Raw genomic sequence first — 16453 nt, 5'->3', positions numbered from 1 at the left:
TTACCACAGGACATCATCAGTGGTCATGTGGAGTTCACGCAATCACGGGTCAGGGCTGTTCTGGCAGCATGAAGGGGACCTATGCAAAATTCGGCAGGTGGTTTAAATGTAGTGGCTTTATTAAATATAATACTAAACCTAAAAGGAGGACGAACAGCAGGCATGATCCTGTCTGAAAAACAGGATCTCTGGAGTCAATTAACTTGTTTTGAATAGACCCATTCATTTGTAATCATATTTTTATTTACTCTCCACATTAGCACCCACATTTCCAGCCCTAATGTGACTCAGATCAAAGAAACCAGTGCTAGTGGCAGAGACAGTGATTAAAAGCATTGACAAGCTGGTTTCTGTCACAGCACTCCAGCGTGCTTATCTATCTAAGACAAGCCTGGTAACATACATTGTCAATATTTCCTTTCAGTTGCCTTTTCTTTATTAATCAGCTACTTTTTATGGTGTTATTTATAATTAGGGAGTCATCAACTTCCTAATGCTAAGCTACGCAAAGAGGCTTTAAATGTTCTTTGCAATTATGGCACCCTGGCAGAATAATAGCCTTACAGCTTATCCTCACTGCTTCTGCATGTAAACACACACAGAGAGAGGCTGGCATAGGGAGACAAATACACCCTGCTTACAAACTTAAGCAGGAAATACGGTTTAAACAATCTCTAAACATTAGGGGTGCAACGATACTCGTATTGATATTGAACCGTTCGATACAGTGCTTTCAGTTCGGTACGCATATGCATCGAACAATACAATTTTTTTTATTTATTTGATCAACTTTTCTTCTGACGATGCTGTCTGTGTTGAGAGCTCAGTGGATCTGCGCTCGACTACTCCGCCCAGGCTGCACTGTCAAGCGCAGATCCACTGAGCGCAGCACAAGCTAGCAAGACAGAAGCTAAGCTCGTTGCAACATGGCAAATTGAACCTCTCCCACCCTCATTCAGATCTGGCCTTTGGAACTATTTTGGTCTTCATGTGAAGTATGATCCTGAAGGTAAGCGCGTCATGGACTAAAGTAAAACAGTATGTCGGATGTGCCACGCAATGCTCAATTACATGGGTGGGAACTACTGCGTTAGCGCAGTTAGCTCATTAAAGTGTTGACGCCGTCCTGCCCCACACACGGGGCAATCCGCGGTAACTCGTTAACGGAGATTTGCCGCGTTATGGAGTTAATGTCATTTTAACGAGATTTAGAGTGATTTCTCGATCAGATAGATTTTTTTTTTTAAATTATTTTGTTGTTTCTGCAACATTACATTTAAAAACTGTACTTTTGAGTTAAAATATATATTTATAATTTTAATAAATGACAAATTAAAACAGCATGAACATTTTTTGTATTGAAAAATGACCATGACACCAAAGTATCGAACCGAACCGAACCGTGAATTAGGGCTGGGCGATATATCGAGTTTTTTAAAAATATCGATATATTTTCATACGAGATACAAGATGTGACAATATCGTTTATATCGATATAGTCTATGTTACGTTATAATTATACTTGTGGAGCCGCAGGTTTGCCTCTCTTTCGTCCACTTATGTCTCTACGCAACGTTACTCGGCCTCGCCTCTCCTTCACTGAACACAACTCCCCCTCCCCCATAGCTTTACCTGCAGGCAATGACGAGATGAAAGAGGAAAATCTCCGTTAGCGAGTTACCTCGGATCCCCCCCTGCGTGGGGCTGGACGGTGTCAACGTGTTAGCGAGCTAACCGCGCTAACGACATGCAGCCAGGAGGGGCTGCACGGCCTAAAATCCTTTCATTTTCTCAAAAATCGACAGTGCGCCTTATGTATGAATTCTGGTTGTGCTTACTGACCGCAGACCGATTTTATGTGGTACACAGCGCTCAGCAATCTGTCAAAAAATGTTTTAATATGACTTTGCTAAGCTACGGAGCTGCACCGCTTGATGGAGCCGCCTCGCGGAGTGATACGTACTGTGCTTCAACGTAATATTACCGTACTGTGTGTGAATAAGGACCACACATGGCACCTGTTCAGAGACGTGGTGCAGCTGTGAAATCTGTCTCTTTGTTATTACGCTCAGGGTCTATTAGTTTACATTTTGACTGCACAATTGTGAGCTTTTCGTTATGCACAAAAACAACATTGTTTTCTTTTATTTATGGACCATGATTATTTAATAAATGCTGATAATTTATTTTTGAGTAATTTCTACATCTACGCTGTATGTAAAGAAAATGCCCATTTGACATCTGGGACACAGTGTGACTAAGAACTCTCTTTTTGTTCTTAACTTATGGCTTTAAAAAAAAAATCGAGATATATATCTTATATCGCCATCCAGCTAAAAAATATCGAGATATGAATTTTGGGTAATATCGCCCAGCCCTACCGTGAATTTTGTCTATCGTTGCACCCCTACTAAACATGTTACTGTGATTTAACATAGAACTATGATGCCAGCACACATCCACAATGTTCTCTTTGCAAAGTATTTTCCCTCAGGATTCCTTAGATTTACTGAACAATGGGGAGCACACACAAGGGGAAAGTCTCTATGTCCTCTGTTGTCAGCACACATCATCCACTTTGTGAAATACAGTGAGAACACGAAAGGAGAGGACAGCTTTTTACTATGCCAAGTCATCCATTATGATCAATAGCAAGCAAGTAGGCTTAATGAAACGCTTCCTGCCCGCAGCTGGCTCAAAAACAGATCCTTTGAGGCACATAGCCTGGAGCTGGATGATGAGCAATAGACAGATAAATACACACAGATATAAAAACTAAATATTTACTTATGGAACCTTTATGAGAAAGTTCTCCAAACTCCTGGCAAAAATAGCTTAGGCAGCTAATGGATTAATTAAGTAGTTATTGAACAGGAAAATCACAGACTTTTATTGTTGATTATTTAAAATGTGGCAGTTATTTGCACTATCAGGAAAATTGAGGTTCTGGTTCAAATGTTTGTTTGTTTGTTTTTACACTTCACACAGCATCCCAACCCTTTTGGAAATGGAATATTTGCTGCTCCGGACTTTTCTTTACTGTTGCAGCGTGATCACTTCGTACAGACACGACTGACCAGAGCAAGTCGGAGGTATTGTTGGTGTTGCAGACAGACAACATCCCAAAGAAAAAGCCAGCCAAGTCATGGTCATGATTACTTCACTATCCCTAATCCCAATACCATTCTCTCCAGGCCGTAAGGCTAACTGTCAGGATTATCAGGATAAGATGGTACTAATGCAGGGACAGGTGGGAGCAGGAACCCGTCTGTCTGTTTTTCTGGGTTACTGGATCCATTTGTATCGGGCCAACTGTTAAAACTGATGCTCAATGATTACTGTAAGACTGATTTTACATTAGATAAATGATTACATATGTCTCAGATATCATCAGAGATGCACTCTTCACTACAAGACCTGTCTGCCATCATTTGCGTCCATACCGATGTCTTTTATGTTCAAAACAAGAGTGAAAAGTGGCTGAAATGACGGCTGGGCAGTTATATCAGCTAATGACTCCATTCTAAATTTCACCAGTTGCATCTTAATTTCAAACTGTAGACTGGACTAATGGAACAGGTGGGCATGAAAGTGTAATTTTTCCTCAGAGAAGCGTGAAAGCTCAGTGGACTTTGAAATGGAAATCAGAGGTGAGGGGATGCAGGGAGAGCTGCTTTTATTAAAGCTGGGCCAAGTCTAGTGATAGCAGGCAGGTTTTAAACACATCCCAAGGACACACACTTCATACAGCATGAAAAGTCAATTAAACAACAGCTCCTGACAGTCAGCTATTCAGACGCCTACCTGTGTGTCTGTGGGAATGTGACACCCGCTCACAGTGCACAAGCCAATATGCAGACGGAGTCAATGCAAACACAAATGAGAAGTTTTAATAACTACTATTTCAATGTGGAGAGGATCAGTTACCATGCATTTCTGTATGCCTTCAAGTGAGAATGGTTTAACTGTTTTAATATCATTGGATTTACACGTCGAGAGTGGCCATGTCCTACGCTCCCACAGGGAGGTCTCGCTTTCCTGCAAAAACAGACAGGGTTGAGTTGCAGAACTCTGTTCTTGGGCAAAGCTAAAAACAGCTAAGTCCTGCTGGCAAAATGACACACTCAAGTGCTCAAACTCTTATGTAATTTCAGTCTGTTTTTCATTACTGAGCTGCCAGATCAGAACTGAGCTTAGTGATCCTTGCTGATCCTCAAAATGCAATGAAAGCTGTCAGCCAAGAGAAAGAAGTCCTTTTATGGACTCGAGAGGAGAGGAGAGGAGAGGAGAGGAGAGGAGAGGAGAGGAGAGGAGAGGAGAGGAGAGGAGAGGAGAGGAGAGGAGAGGAGAGGAGAGGAGAGGAGAGGAGAGGAGAGGAAAGATAGTCGGAATAAACACGGAGGTGATCAGTCTGACTACTGTGTGCTGCTGTGTTGTTGCTGAGAGCAGCATCTTTGCAGGCAGCGGTGACTCAGTAGAAGGTAATCTCCTCTAACAGAGCTGCACAACAATGTCTCAGTCGGTATTGTCACACATGCAATAAATAATCTACAGAGACCTGTTATTTTATGCCTCATCTTGGTTAGGTGCAGAGACGAAAAGAAAAACAGCCCTCAGATCAAACTATTGCTGTATTTAGTAATGTGACACCGTGAGTCTTACAATACAAAAAGATGTGGGGAAGCTGTTTTTCCTGCACAGCTACTAGTCACATATTTGTATTAGATTATGTTACGATTAAGGAACTGTTGAGCAAATTTCTCACAAGACAGCAAAAAAAAAAGAAAAAAAAAAGACATTTTGCCTATAATCCCATTTCTGCATATTTCCCATGTACTTCAGTCTTTCATCTATATGCTCTGGTGCATTGCAAGATATCCTTACTGGCAATCTTGCACCACACACACACACACACACTACCCCTACAAATGGCCACCTACATGAAAAAACAGAGTGCAGGGGGCATAGCAGCACTGGTATGTGTTTCAGCGTCATATATACACTTGTCATGTGCTATCATTTACCATTTTATCAACACCAAGTCATGTTTTTAGCCCTGCACCACGTGTGGTTTTAAAGCCTTTTTTGCCACTATTGGACATGCAGATGAATGCTTATAAAGTACTCACAGGCTACAGCGTTTATAATTTACAATGTGGTAGACAACACATTCCTTAGCTACCAATGTAGCACAAAACAGTACAGATAATGAGTCTTTTTCTCAGGGTTACCCACAGAACGTCAAAACATGGAAAAAAGAGAAAAACACCTGTGGAGAAAATCTGCAGGAGTGAAGAATGCTTTGTTATGGCTGCATTTGATTAATGCAGTTTGCAATAATAATAATAATAATAATAATTACTGGGTCTGATTTAATATCTGTGCAAATACAGAATATTGCATAATCTTTGCACTGAGGTAAATAAACAGAAAGTCACTTTACACCTTACTTGTTGTTTGTGTGCTGTATATTTTTCTTTTTAATGCTTTTTCTATAGTTGTTTTGTTTGTACAATTTTTATGTCTTTTTTTAAAAAAAAAAGCTGCTTTCATCCCTTGCTGTTGGTCGATAGACTCACCAAGCAAAATTTCATTGTATACCTCTACAACAGCAAATCAAGTATCTTAATCTTTAATGCTAACTGTGAAGCACAGAGTAAAGAGTGGAGCTGTGTTGGCCTAAGTGCATCTCTGCATACGCAGCAAGTGACGAGACAGAGACAAACTGGTGTTATTTCACAGTCTATACTCATAAAAAGCATGATTAATGCTGTTTATATTTAATAATTAAGAAATTATTTAGCCTATTGTGATTTGTAAGTAGCCAACTAAAAAGATATTAAGTTATAATATCTGCCTGGTTCTTTCATAATTTTGAAACTTCGTCATAGTGCTTTTGGGTTCTCTTTATATGTGTAAAACTAATAGCTGTTGTCTAACAGGATATGTCAGATAAACAGTTTACAGGGGTCATCTTAGGCCAGGCTGCCCATTAGACTTAACAGATTAATGGAAATCCTGTTGATTTATGGCTAAACCTATACTCAGATCAACAATCTCATAATTCAATTCAATTCAGTTTTATTTATACAATGCCAAAACACAACAACAGTTGCCTCAAGGTGCTTTAGATTGTAAGGTAGACCCTACAATAAATACAGAGAAAAACCCAACAATCATATGAACCCCTATGAACAAGCACTTTGGCGACAGTGGGAAGGAAAAACTCCCCTTTAACAGGAAGAAACCTCCGGCAGAACAAAAAACAAAACAAAATAAAGGCTTCTTCTTTTGTCTGCTCTGTTATTGGAAAGGGGTCACCACAGTCGATGAATTTGAGTATTTGACGCTCGCTTAAAATATAAATATGAAAAACAGAAAGTGTAAACTCTATAGAAAATTAGCATTAGGGCTGTTCGATATAACGATATATATCGGATGACGATATAAAAACGTCTATCGTTTCATTTTACGCTATCCTTTGTTTCGTGGTGTCGCAAAATAAACTGTTTACGGCAATATTTTTTCATCGTTTTGATGGTCACTGTAGTGGCTATATTAATTTCTTAAAGTTCTCTCTTTCTCTTATATTTTATATAACCACACTACGGACGGACAAGCGCCTGTTTTTATTAGCAACAACCACTGTAACAGCATCGCGTGTCCGTTTGTTTATGTTCCACATAAACCTTTCACAATAAAGTTCAAGATCCTGTTGAGACTTTTCAAAATAAACTGAATCACGTGAAAGAGCAGATTATTTACGGATGAGAATTTAAAAAGAGCCGCCAGGTGCTAAAAAATAAACCTTAGACTCAAACGTTAGAACAGGCTTTTCCCCGCAGCACGCTGTGTAATAAATACTCACAAAGAAAACGGCAGCCTTTACAACTTATGTCTAAAAATGTATAGTTTCATGCATCGGTTAAAACACTCGACTCCAGCAACATGACGCGCAGCTGGAAACACTTCCCGCAAGACGAGCTGCCCGAGATTCACAGAATTTGCAGAAAATGTTACATTTTTGTGATTTATATAGTTATCGGACGATAGAATTCTTATATTGGGATATGAGATTTTGGTCATATCGCACAGCCCTAATTAGCAAAACAAAATTAAATTAAATATTCCAAAGTTAAAGCAATACTATGGACAATAGGGATGTTCCAAGTAATTTCACACAGATTGTTACACCAGACCAAACCACCCAAGGATTTGTGTCTCCTCAGAATCTTAAACCAGGCATCTTTTACATGTTAACCACTAAACAATGGAGCCTCTATAAACATGAAATCTACTGAAGCCTGGAAATACTGGCCGTCGTCCCGAGAAGTCAAGTCAATATACAACCTGTTGTGTTCCTACATTGTTCCACCACAAACTCGCTTCACCTTTTTCAACATAGCAGAACAAATCTAAACAAAACTTTCTGAGAGAGAACAGTTTCTGCACAAGATGTGTTGCAAAATCCCAGCTAATCAAACAATCCCATTTTCTCTTATTTACTTGCACAATGCTCCTTAAATGAACTAGGAAAAGTTAAGTGACAGTGACCATATGCTGACAAGTGAGCTGTTTCCACATCAGTATCTTCCTAATAAATATGTACATGATTAAAATAGGTAAAGAAGTCATCAGAAACCAGGATAGAAAAGCATAGCAAGTCTTTTGCCCAGAGAGACTAATCTGACCAATCGGAGAAGTAACTCAAGAGTGCTAAGAAACGATCTGTGCTGTGGCTGATAGAGACTGGAAAAAGCAGCCTTGGTTATTTTATCTCTTCTCTCGGGGCCCAAAGCAAATTCACCATCACACGAGCTGGGAGTAATGCTTATACCAGGGTCAGACTGAACTTGCCAACTAGGCCCACACTGTTTAATGAATGAATATATTTTCTCACGGCTCAGGCCCTATTAAACTTGAATAAACCCTGCAGCATCTTGGTCTTCCACTTTGTCAGGCTCAGGCACTTTCAGCAGACTCAGATAGCGAATAACTTAAAGATTTAGCAGAATTTTTAAAATTCAGAATAGAATATTTCTTCCACTTTGTGTGGTGTATGTATTTTCTTCAATTTTTATATTCCTGTCCTGTCTTCTCTGCTGTTGTTCGCAATGTGGATTTCCCCACTGAGACTAATGCTATCATGGTGCAGGCTTTTCACCCAGCGTTTTGGGTTTTGTTATGGATTTATGATTGTTTCCTTTGCTGTAAGAGATGATTTGAATTTTAGGTTTGTACAGTACAATCCTGAGTTTAGTTCTTTTTTGTGTCTCTGAGTTTCTTTATTTCTGGTTCATGGATTCTTGTTTGTTGTTGTAAGGTTCCTTTTGTGTCTTTGCCTCATCCCTGTGTCTCCTGTGAGAGTCATTCTTGTCCTCTGTATTGTGTTTATTTATCTTGTTTCCCCAGTCTCTGTTTATCCCTCCTCTGTCTTTGTCTCTCCTTCTTCCTGAGCTCTGTCTTGTCTACTCCCATCTCAGTGTGTTTTCTGTTTTATTTTGATAGTCCCTGTCTCATGTACTTTGCATCAGTTTTGCTTCCCCTGTCTTGTCAGTTAGAGCAGCGGTCCCCAATCCCCGGGCCTCGGACCGGTACCGGTCCGTGAGTCGTTTGGCACCGGGCTGCAAGAGTTGAGGCTCAGGTGTGAAATGTATGGTTTTCAGGGTTTTTATCGGTTTTCAGCGTTATTTTGTTATCGTTTTTATCGTTAACTCGGTTTTCCTGGGTCTTTTCACGTGTGTTATGAATAAATGTTCTTTTTTGTCGGTACGGGTACTAGTTTTATTTTGTTGTATTTATCCGCGACACCTTAAAGGCCGGTCCGTGAAAATATTGTCGGGCATAAACCAGTCCGTGGCGCCAAAAAGGTTGGGTTAGAGTAGGGCTGGGCGATATGACCCAAAATTCATATCTCGATATTTTTTAGCTGGATGGCGATATAAGATATATATCTCGATATTTTTTTTAAAGCCATAAGTTGAGAACAAAAAGAGAGTTCTTAGTCACACTGTGTCCCAGATGTCACACGGGCACTTTTATTTACATACAGCGTAGATGTACATGAAGAAATTACTTAAAAATAAATTATCAGCATTTATTAAATACTCATGGTCCATAAATAAAAGAAAACAATGTTGTTTTTGTGCATAACAAAAAGCTCACAATTGTGCAGTCAAAATGTAAACTAATAGACGCTGAGCATAATAACAAAGAGACAGATTTCACAGCTGCACCACGTCTCTGAACAGGTGCCATTTGTGGTCCTTATACACACACAGTACGTATCACTCCGCGAGGCTCCTCCCCGGTAGCCGTAATCCTCCGACAATCCATCAAGCGGTGCAGCTCCGTAGCTTAGCAAAGTCATATTAAAACATTTTTTGACAGATTGCTGAGCGCTGTGTACCACATAAAATCGGTTCGCGGTCAGTAAGCACAACCAGAATTCATACATAAGGCGCACTGACGATTTTTGAGAAAATGAAAGGATTTTAGGCCGTGCAGCCCCTCCGGGCTGCATGTCGTTAGCGCGGTTAGCTCGCTAGCGCGGTTAGCTCGCTAACACGTTGACGCCGTCCAGCCCCACGCACGGTAACTCGCTAACGGAGATTTTCCGCTTTCATCTTGTCATTGCCTGCAGGTGAAGCTATGAGGGAGGCGGAGTTGTGTTCAGTGAATGAGAGGCGAGGCAGAGTAACATTGCGTAGAGACAAAAGTGGACGAAAGAGAGGCAAACCTGCGGCTCCACAAGTATAATTATAACATAACATAGACTATATCGATATAAACGATATTGTCACATCTTATATCTCGTATGAAAATATATCGATATTTTTTAAAAACTCGATATATCGCCCAGCCCTAGGTTAGAGCTGAGTTAGAGCATGCCCAGGAGTGTTTCCCAGGTGTGCCCTCTCATTATCCTCACCCCTCTTCTTCGTGCTCCATGTATTGCTCTCTACTACCAGGTTCAAGCTCTAACAGGCCGAGAGTTTAGTGTTTTGTATTTTAGTTTGTAGTTCTCAGCAATAAAGCTGCTCAAGTTTTGTCTCCTGCACTTGGGTCCTCATCCTGCCTGCCACACAGCCAGACCTTGACCAATGAAGGCTATCTTATCTTATAAGAAGTTACAACTGTTAACATTTGCATTTGCTTTAATTATACAGATGGAAGTGGCTTCTGGCTTAACAAGTCAACATTGCTATATTCCCCTTTCTTTCTTTTCATCAATTGCTAAAAGAAGATCCAATTGCAGAAAAATATGCCCTAAAAATAAATTATATTTAGATTTATTAAAATGATTGCAGACAAATTCTATTTTTTGACAAACTGGTTAATAAACTGGTCAGTTCGTACTACTCTCAGACAGGTTTACTCTGATATTTAAGAGTTTTTGGTGAAAAAAAGGAAATTGAATGCTTAAATGGATATAGATTAAATTCAATTCAACTTTATTTATATAGTGCCAAATCACAACAACAGTTACCTCAAGGTGCTGTACACTGTAGGGTAAAGACCCTACAATAAAGCAGATGAATAACAGCCTCAAAGAAATCAAATAGTACTGATTAATAATCCTAATCACTTCTTCAAAACGCTTATCAGGGACTTAGGTAGACATTTACTGGGTGAGCTGTAGTACAAACTGTACAGGTCATGCTGCCAATCTGGAGGAATATAACCCTGAGAAGACACCATCCAATGCTGTTTGGTTTTTTTGGCTGAAAATAAATGCTACTAATTCTATGTGGGTGGTTTGCATTAGTTTGACAGTGTTCCTGTCTCACTGCATTCATGCTCCAGGTGCTGCTTATGAAATAATAATAGCCTGCATTATGGGCTCAGTAACTCGCTTAATTGAAAACAGTAGGTCTTCGCCTTATTTCCCCACTGAGTGAAGCCATTACAGCATGACACTGCAGCCATGTAAGAGTGAAAGCGAGTCGGAGCCTCCACTGGCGGCTTTCACACCTGCAAAGTCACCACAACAGACAAAAAAAATAAAAAATGCCCACCCTGCCCTTATTGTCAACTGTCCAGCGGGTACCCCTAGGAGAGCGAAAAACCCTGACAAGGCGCAAGGACAGACAGCAGCAAACACAATACTCCAGCCTTGCTGTGGTGCCAGCTCAAAATATCTACTATAGCACACATCCTCCACACGCACGCAAAATCGGAGATGTAACTGGACTGCGTCATCATCTGCGTAAAATAATGACATCAAAAAACCTGGCAGAGGGTCAAAAACCCTACACAGGCTCCTCGAATGAGCTACAGGGATACAAACTGATCCTTTCCTGCATAGCTTCAGAAGGATAAAGAAGAAGGGGGAAAGAGAGAGACCTTGCCATAGGAATAAGAGGGGAAGCAGATGGATGGTAAATTCCACAGGAGGTAACCCACCCTTTGTGCTACCGTCAGCAGTTCTGACAGGCCGTGCCTGAAGCGAACAGAGAAAAACAGACAAGGGCGAGGACTGATGGATAGTGGCAAATGAGTGGCTGAGCTGAGGTGAGGGAATCACAGAGGAGGTAGATGAGCTGTGGCTCACTCTGGAGAAGCGAGGAAGGAGAGGAGACTGTCTCTGAGGATGAAGCCGAGTGCGAGGAGAAGATAAGTGAGACGAATGCTGCCATTGTGCTGAAAGTAGACTACGGGGACAAATTACAACGGCCAGAAGACGTGATGCTTTAAATGGGAATAAATGCTCAGACAGCTATTTAACAGCCAGCTGTGACTCCCACACAACGCTGTATTCACACATTGCAGAGCAACCCGCAATTACGCATTTGCAGGATCTGACGTAAACCGAGAGAGCTCACGTTGATCAGCATCCAACACCATAAAGAGCCAATCAGAATCAAGCTGAACCTTTACAGCTGACATTTCAATTAATCATTATTTATGCGAACTGAATCGTTTCTGCTGTGAATATCCACTAAAAAAACCTAACACCCTGCTGTGAGGGTCATATGAAATTGTTATTGCACATGACTCGTCTTTAATGGACTTTTGCTTTTAGACCCACTCACTTGTCAGATGTTGCAAGGAAGTCAAAGTACGATCAGCACCTACCCTTCCCTGTTGCGGGGCTTTGGCCAGCGACGCTTTGTATCAGTGCACACATTAAATCTTAGGTTGCAAGACAGCAAGAAATGGATTAACATTATACACGATGCTATAAAAACAAGAGAACTGAGGGGGAAATAATCGCATTTTTACACGCGAGGCTCCACGACTCTGAGGGATGACCAATAACACTGAGTGAGCGTGCAGTAGTGGTCTATTTGTTTGCTTTGCTGCTGCACTTAATAATTTTAGAACCATTTATCAAATGACAGATTAGGTGTGCTTACTGAACCACTGCACAGAATTTAGGTGTTCTGGGAAATGTGGGATTTCCTTTTATTTAATTCATGCTCAAAGCAGAAAAATCACTTTTCCTGTGTTTCTGTCCTACCTTTCTCCAGCATCCTTCTCTTTTACACCATCCCTTTGCATGTCCTTCTTCACCATGGCCAAGCTCGAGCTGCCTCTCTGACATACTCATTTCTAATCCTGTCCATTCTGGTCTTCATCTCTGCCACTTCTAGCTCGGCCTCCTGTCTTTTTCTCAGCGCCACCGTCTCCAAACCATACATCACAACAGATCTCGCTACCATCTTGTAAACCTTCCCTTTCACTCTTGCTGCTTTTCTGTCAGAAATCATCCGTGACACTCGTCTCCATCCACTCCACCCCGCCTGCGCTCTCTTACTCACGGATGGTGATATTCCTATGCAAGCAAACAAAAGCAGCAACACGGGGAACGAAAAGGAGTGAGATCAAGTCTATACGCCCTACAGTATGTCAGCAATAATATCGTTTTCCTGGTTATTTAAAGGTCAAGAAGTTCCTCGCAAGAAAGCATAGACAGGTGAATGCCAAATTGTCAACTATGAAATATTCAGCAGGGCAGAGCTCTGTTAAATATCTCCTAAACACTATTAATGCACACAAGGCCTTTGTAAACCTTATGCTTTCCAATGCATGCGAGTAGCCAGTAACTGAGCAGAACAGAGTAAATGAAACACACACCATCTGCAGTCGGGGGCACCTGGATTCCATTTTCCTCCTCTGATAAATTTAAGCTCGACTACTAACCCTCAGCAGACAGTCTCTTTGATTCACAAGCCTATTCTCTGTGGAGGTGCTGAACTCTTGTCAAAGTCAGAACCTTTCTCATCAGTGAGAAGAAAACCCCCCCAGAACTGTGATGTACAGTGTGCAAGACCAGTGAATGCAACATGACTGGTGGCTGTTAGACACAAGGGCTGAACACACAGCTAAAAGCAGCTTCACATGGTCGCAAAGAAGATTTTATAATGGAAATGATGAATCCTGAACATGCAGAGAAAACATCAGCTTGAATGAACACTATTAAAAAGGACGAACTATGTTGTGTGGTCCCTTTATTATTCACTTTTGCGAGTTTGTTAACTCTGTTTAGCTCTCCCCACTGTCTGCCACTTCCTTCACTGCAAACTAGTTAATATTTGTTCACTTTACCCTCATTTATATAATAAGTGGCACCATTATGACTCATAAAGGTGTGACTCTAGGATGTCAATATGTTGGACACATATTGGACAAAACAGAGATCTAAGAACGCCTGCTTTTCACTTATACGTGTGTAACAAATCCCCTAAAAGTCAACCACAAATGGTGTAAAGAAAGTAGCAACTGCTCTAATACACCTGTTCTGAAAAGGGTCCTTACACCACCAAACCTTTTCGCACAGCTGTGGGGGTATTGTAGTGATCAACTGTAGGGGGGCTGTTGGTGTGATTTTCACCGCAGCTAGAGTGCACACAGGAAAATTCCACCATGACACCACTACGGCACAAGTGTGCAACAGTAAAGCTGGGGCTGAGAAACCTGGCTGTAGTGAGGTGACTCTGGAAATTGTTCTTTACATCACAAAGATAATATATTTCTTTCTGAATATAATACTGTGCTATATAAGGCAGGGCGCTGACATTTTAGCATAGACAAGGTTGTTGATAAGAGCATATATAACTGGATATTGTATTTGCAGAATGCAACATTTTGCAAATTTCTGGATGGTTTGAAGGTCACGTGTCTTTAGATTTCTATGCTCAAATGTCTGACCCCAGAAAAGTGTTATTATTGATACACATAGGCTTAAATTCTATCAGCTGATATATACATAGTTCCCTGGACATTTTAAATCTAATAATAATTAAATATTAATTATATCTATAAACTTACTACCAATGGGCCTTTTTTTGAGGTGTCATTGCAGGACCACCACGGGTGTAAACGGCCAAATCAGTGGTGGTCTGATTGCATTTAGTTGCTTCATACTATTCATGCATTATCGGGACTTCCTCAGACACTGGTGCACTATTGCAAGGCTTTTACACCCTTTAACTGGTGTCTAGCCTGTTAGCAACTGTAGTGGCTCCAGTTTGCTCAACCTTCCTTCTCCTTAATAAATTACTGGTTCCAGTAAGTGCCAAGATGGTGACAAATAAGCAAATTAATGTTTAGGTGCTCAAAGCTGGCCATGTGAATACATTCATATTTTTTAAAAGAGCAATAAATAAAAATCAATAAATGAAATGAAGAAGTAATGAGAAACCTTGACTTCACACCTGTCTGCTTTTATGAACCAAAAATATTAACAACTTTATCATCAGCCATGCAACACTTGTATTTGTCCGTGTGCTGGCTGCTCATAGTTGCACTTGTATAAATGTACCCTACACAGTTTGCAGTAACGCATGCAGTATGTACAGCACTTAACTTCACCTGAGCCCCATCCATTCAGCTTAGTTAGCCACTAGCCTAGCTTATTAATTCCTTGCTAGCAGAGATGAGTCGGGACTTTCTGGTTACGGTAGCAGCAGTAAAGCCGCGAGGGAAAATGGATGGAGGGACGATGAGAATGGCTTATGAGATATGTGGAAAAATACCCATGTCTGCGGCGTCCATCCCGTAGCTAACTCCCACAACCGTGTCCCCATCATCGGATGCTGCGGCCCCGGACAGCGGGCTCCCTTCCCTGGCCTCCGACAGCCCGACCGCTCCCTCGGCTGCTGCTTCCATTCAGCCTCCCGGAGGAAAAAACAGGCAAGCCCCTCCGAATGAAAGACCCACAGCGACGGCGCGATCCCGGTGGAGGGAAAGAGGATCGGGTCGTTTGATGTGTAACAGTAGTCAAACGGAGGAATATGCGACAGCTATCCGCGACGGTCCCTTCATCTGTGCAGTGTTTCCTCACGACAGCAGCCCACAGTCTGCTTCTTCCAGCTCCTCTGCACTGCACTTGCTGCTGCTGAGCCGCTGCCGCCTGGTTTTGTACTGATGGGCCCTGTGACTCCCCCTGCAGGACTCTGAGTGAACTGCAAGAAGGAGATTTGACTGAGCAGTTGCATAACATTTCAGGGCTCTTGTTTTTTTTGTTTTTTTTTGATGGGGCTCAGTATGTTTCTGTTATACGTTTAACTTATTTAATTTACTTATCCAGATGACATACTTTGTGGACGTATGGAAACATCCAGGAGTTTTAAATCTTAGAGAGTCAGATAATGCCTGAGAAATGGAGAACAAATGTACTGGTGCAGATTTTCAAGAACAGGGTTGATTTGTACAGTTTTAGTAATTACACAGGGATAAAGATAATGAGCCATACCATGAAGATTTGTGAAAGCAATACAGATGTGAGATTTGCTTTGAGAGTGTTGATGGAGAGAAGGTCACAAGGTAATGTGTCTTTGTGGATCTAGGAGTGGTAGGAGTGACAAATGGGTACCTTTGCAAGGAGTAGAAGTAATAAATTTATAATGTATGAATTTATAAGATTAATAATGAACACATCAGAAGGATATATCAGGTTGAGCTGTAAGAGACAAAGTTGTAGAGGAAAGGCTGAGATGGTTTGGGCATGTGCAAAAGACGGATAATGGATATGTTGGATGAAGCATGTTTAATATGAAGCTGCTATGAAAGAGGAAAAGAGGAAGACCACAGAAAAAAATCATTGGATGAAGTGAAGGAGGAAGGTGCTAGGAATAGGGTGAGAAGCAGATTATCTGCTGCAGTGAGTAGAAGACGATACTTAATAATAAAGAGTCTCAGAGAAGCTTAGAAATAAATAAGTTAACAGTCTTTTAAATAAAATCTGGGTGACATTTTTTAGGTTTTTGCAAGGATGAACTTACTGTGTCAAGATGTAAGATTTTCACTTATTATTACACAGAATTAGATCACAATGATATTATCAGGTTATATAGAAATAATTTTTAAAAATATCAGAAAAACACAGAGAAAGAAAAATAGTAATGATATTTTTTGTGTGGTGTAATAATGTTCCTGTTTCCCCTGCTCCCCTACAAATAGCGCCAACATCGATATAAGGAATTAATGATCCAGGCTACTTCCAAGA

General features: G+C 40.9%; 1 protein-coding gene across 4 annotated transcripts in view; it reads right to left on the bottom strand.

Annotated features, from left to right (window-relative positions):
• pip5k1ca (phosphatidylinositol-4-phosphate 5-kinase, type I, gamma a) overlaps positions 1-15428 on the bottom strand; it is a 54597-nt gene extending 39169 nt beyond the window's left edge. Inside the window, exon 1 of one of the 4 annotated variants that reach the window (XM_026158804.1) lies at positions 14982-15428. In XM_026158804.1, coding sequence (XP_026014589.1) covers positions 14982-15114 — 133 coding nt within the window. In that variant the 5' untranslated portion in view covers positions 15115-15428. Of the gene's footprint in view, positions 1-12463; positions 12652-14981 lie in introns of those variants that run through there. The other 3 variants (XM_026158806.1, XM_026158808.1, XM_026158807.1) reach the window with 3 other exon arrangements.
• Positions 15429-16453: the final 1025 nt, after the last annotated feature.

Source organism: Astatotilapia calliptera, chromosome 23 (genome assembly GCF_900246225.1).
Source record: "Astatotilapia calliptera chromosome 23, fAstCal1.2, whole genome shotgun sequence".
NCBI classification, from domain to species: Eukaryota; Metazoa; Chordata; class Actinopteri; order Cichliformes; family Cichlidae; genus Astatotilapia; species Astatotilapia calliptera.
This window is presented reverse-complemented; position numbering and strand designations above follow the sequence as displayed.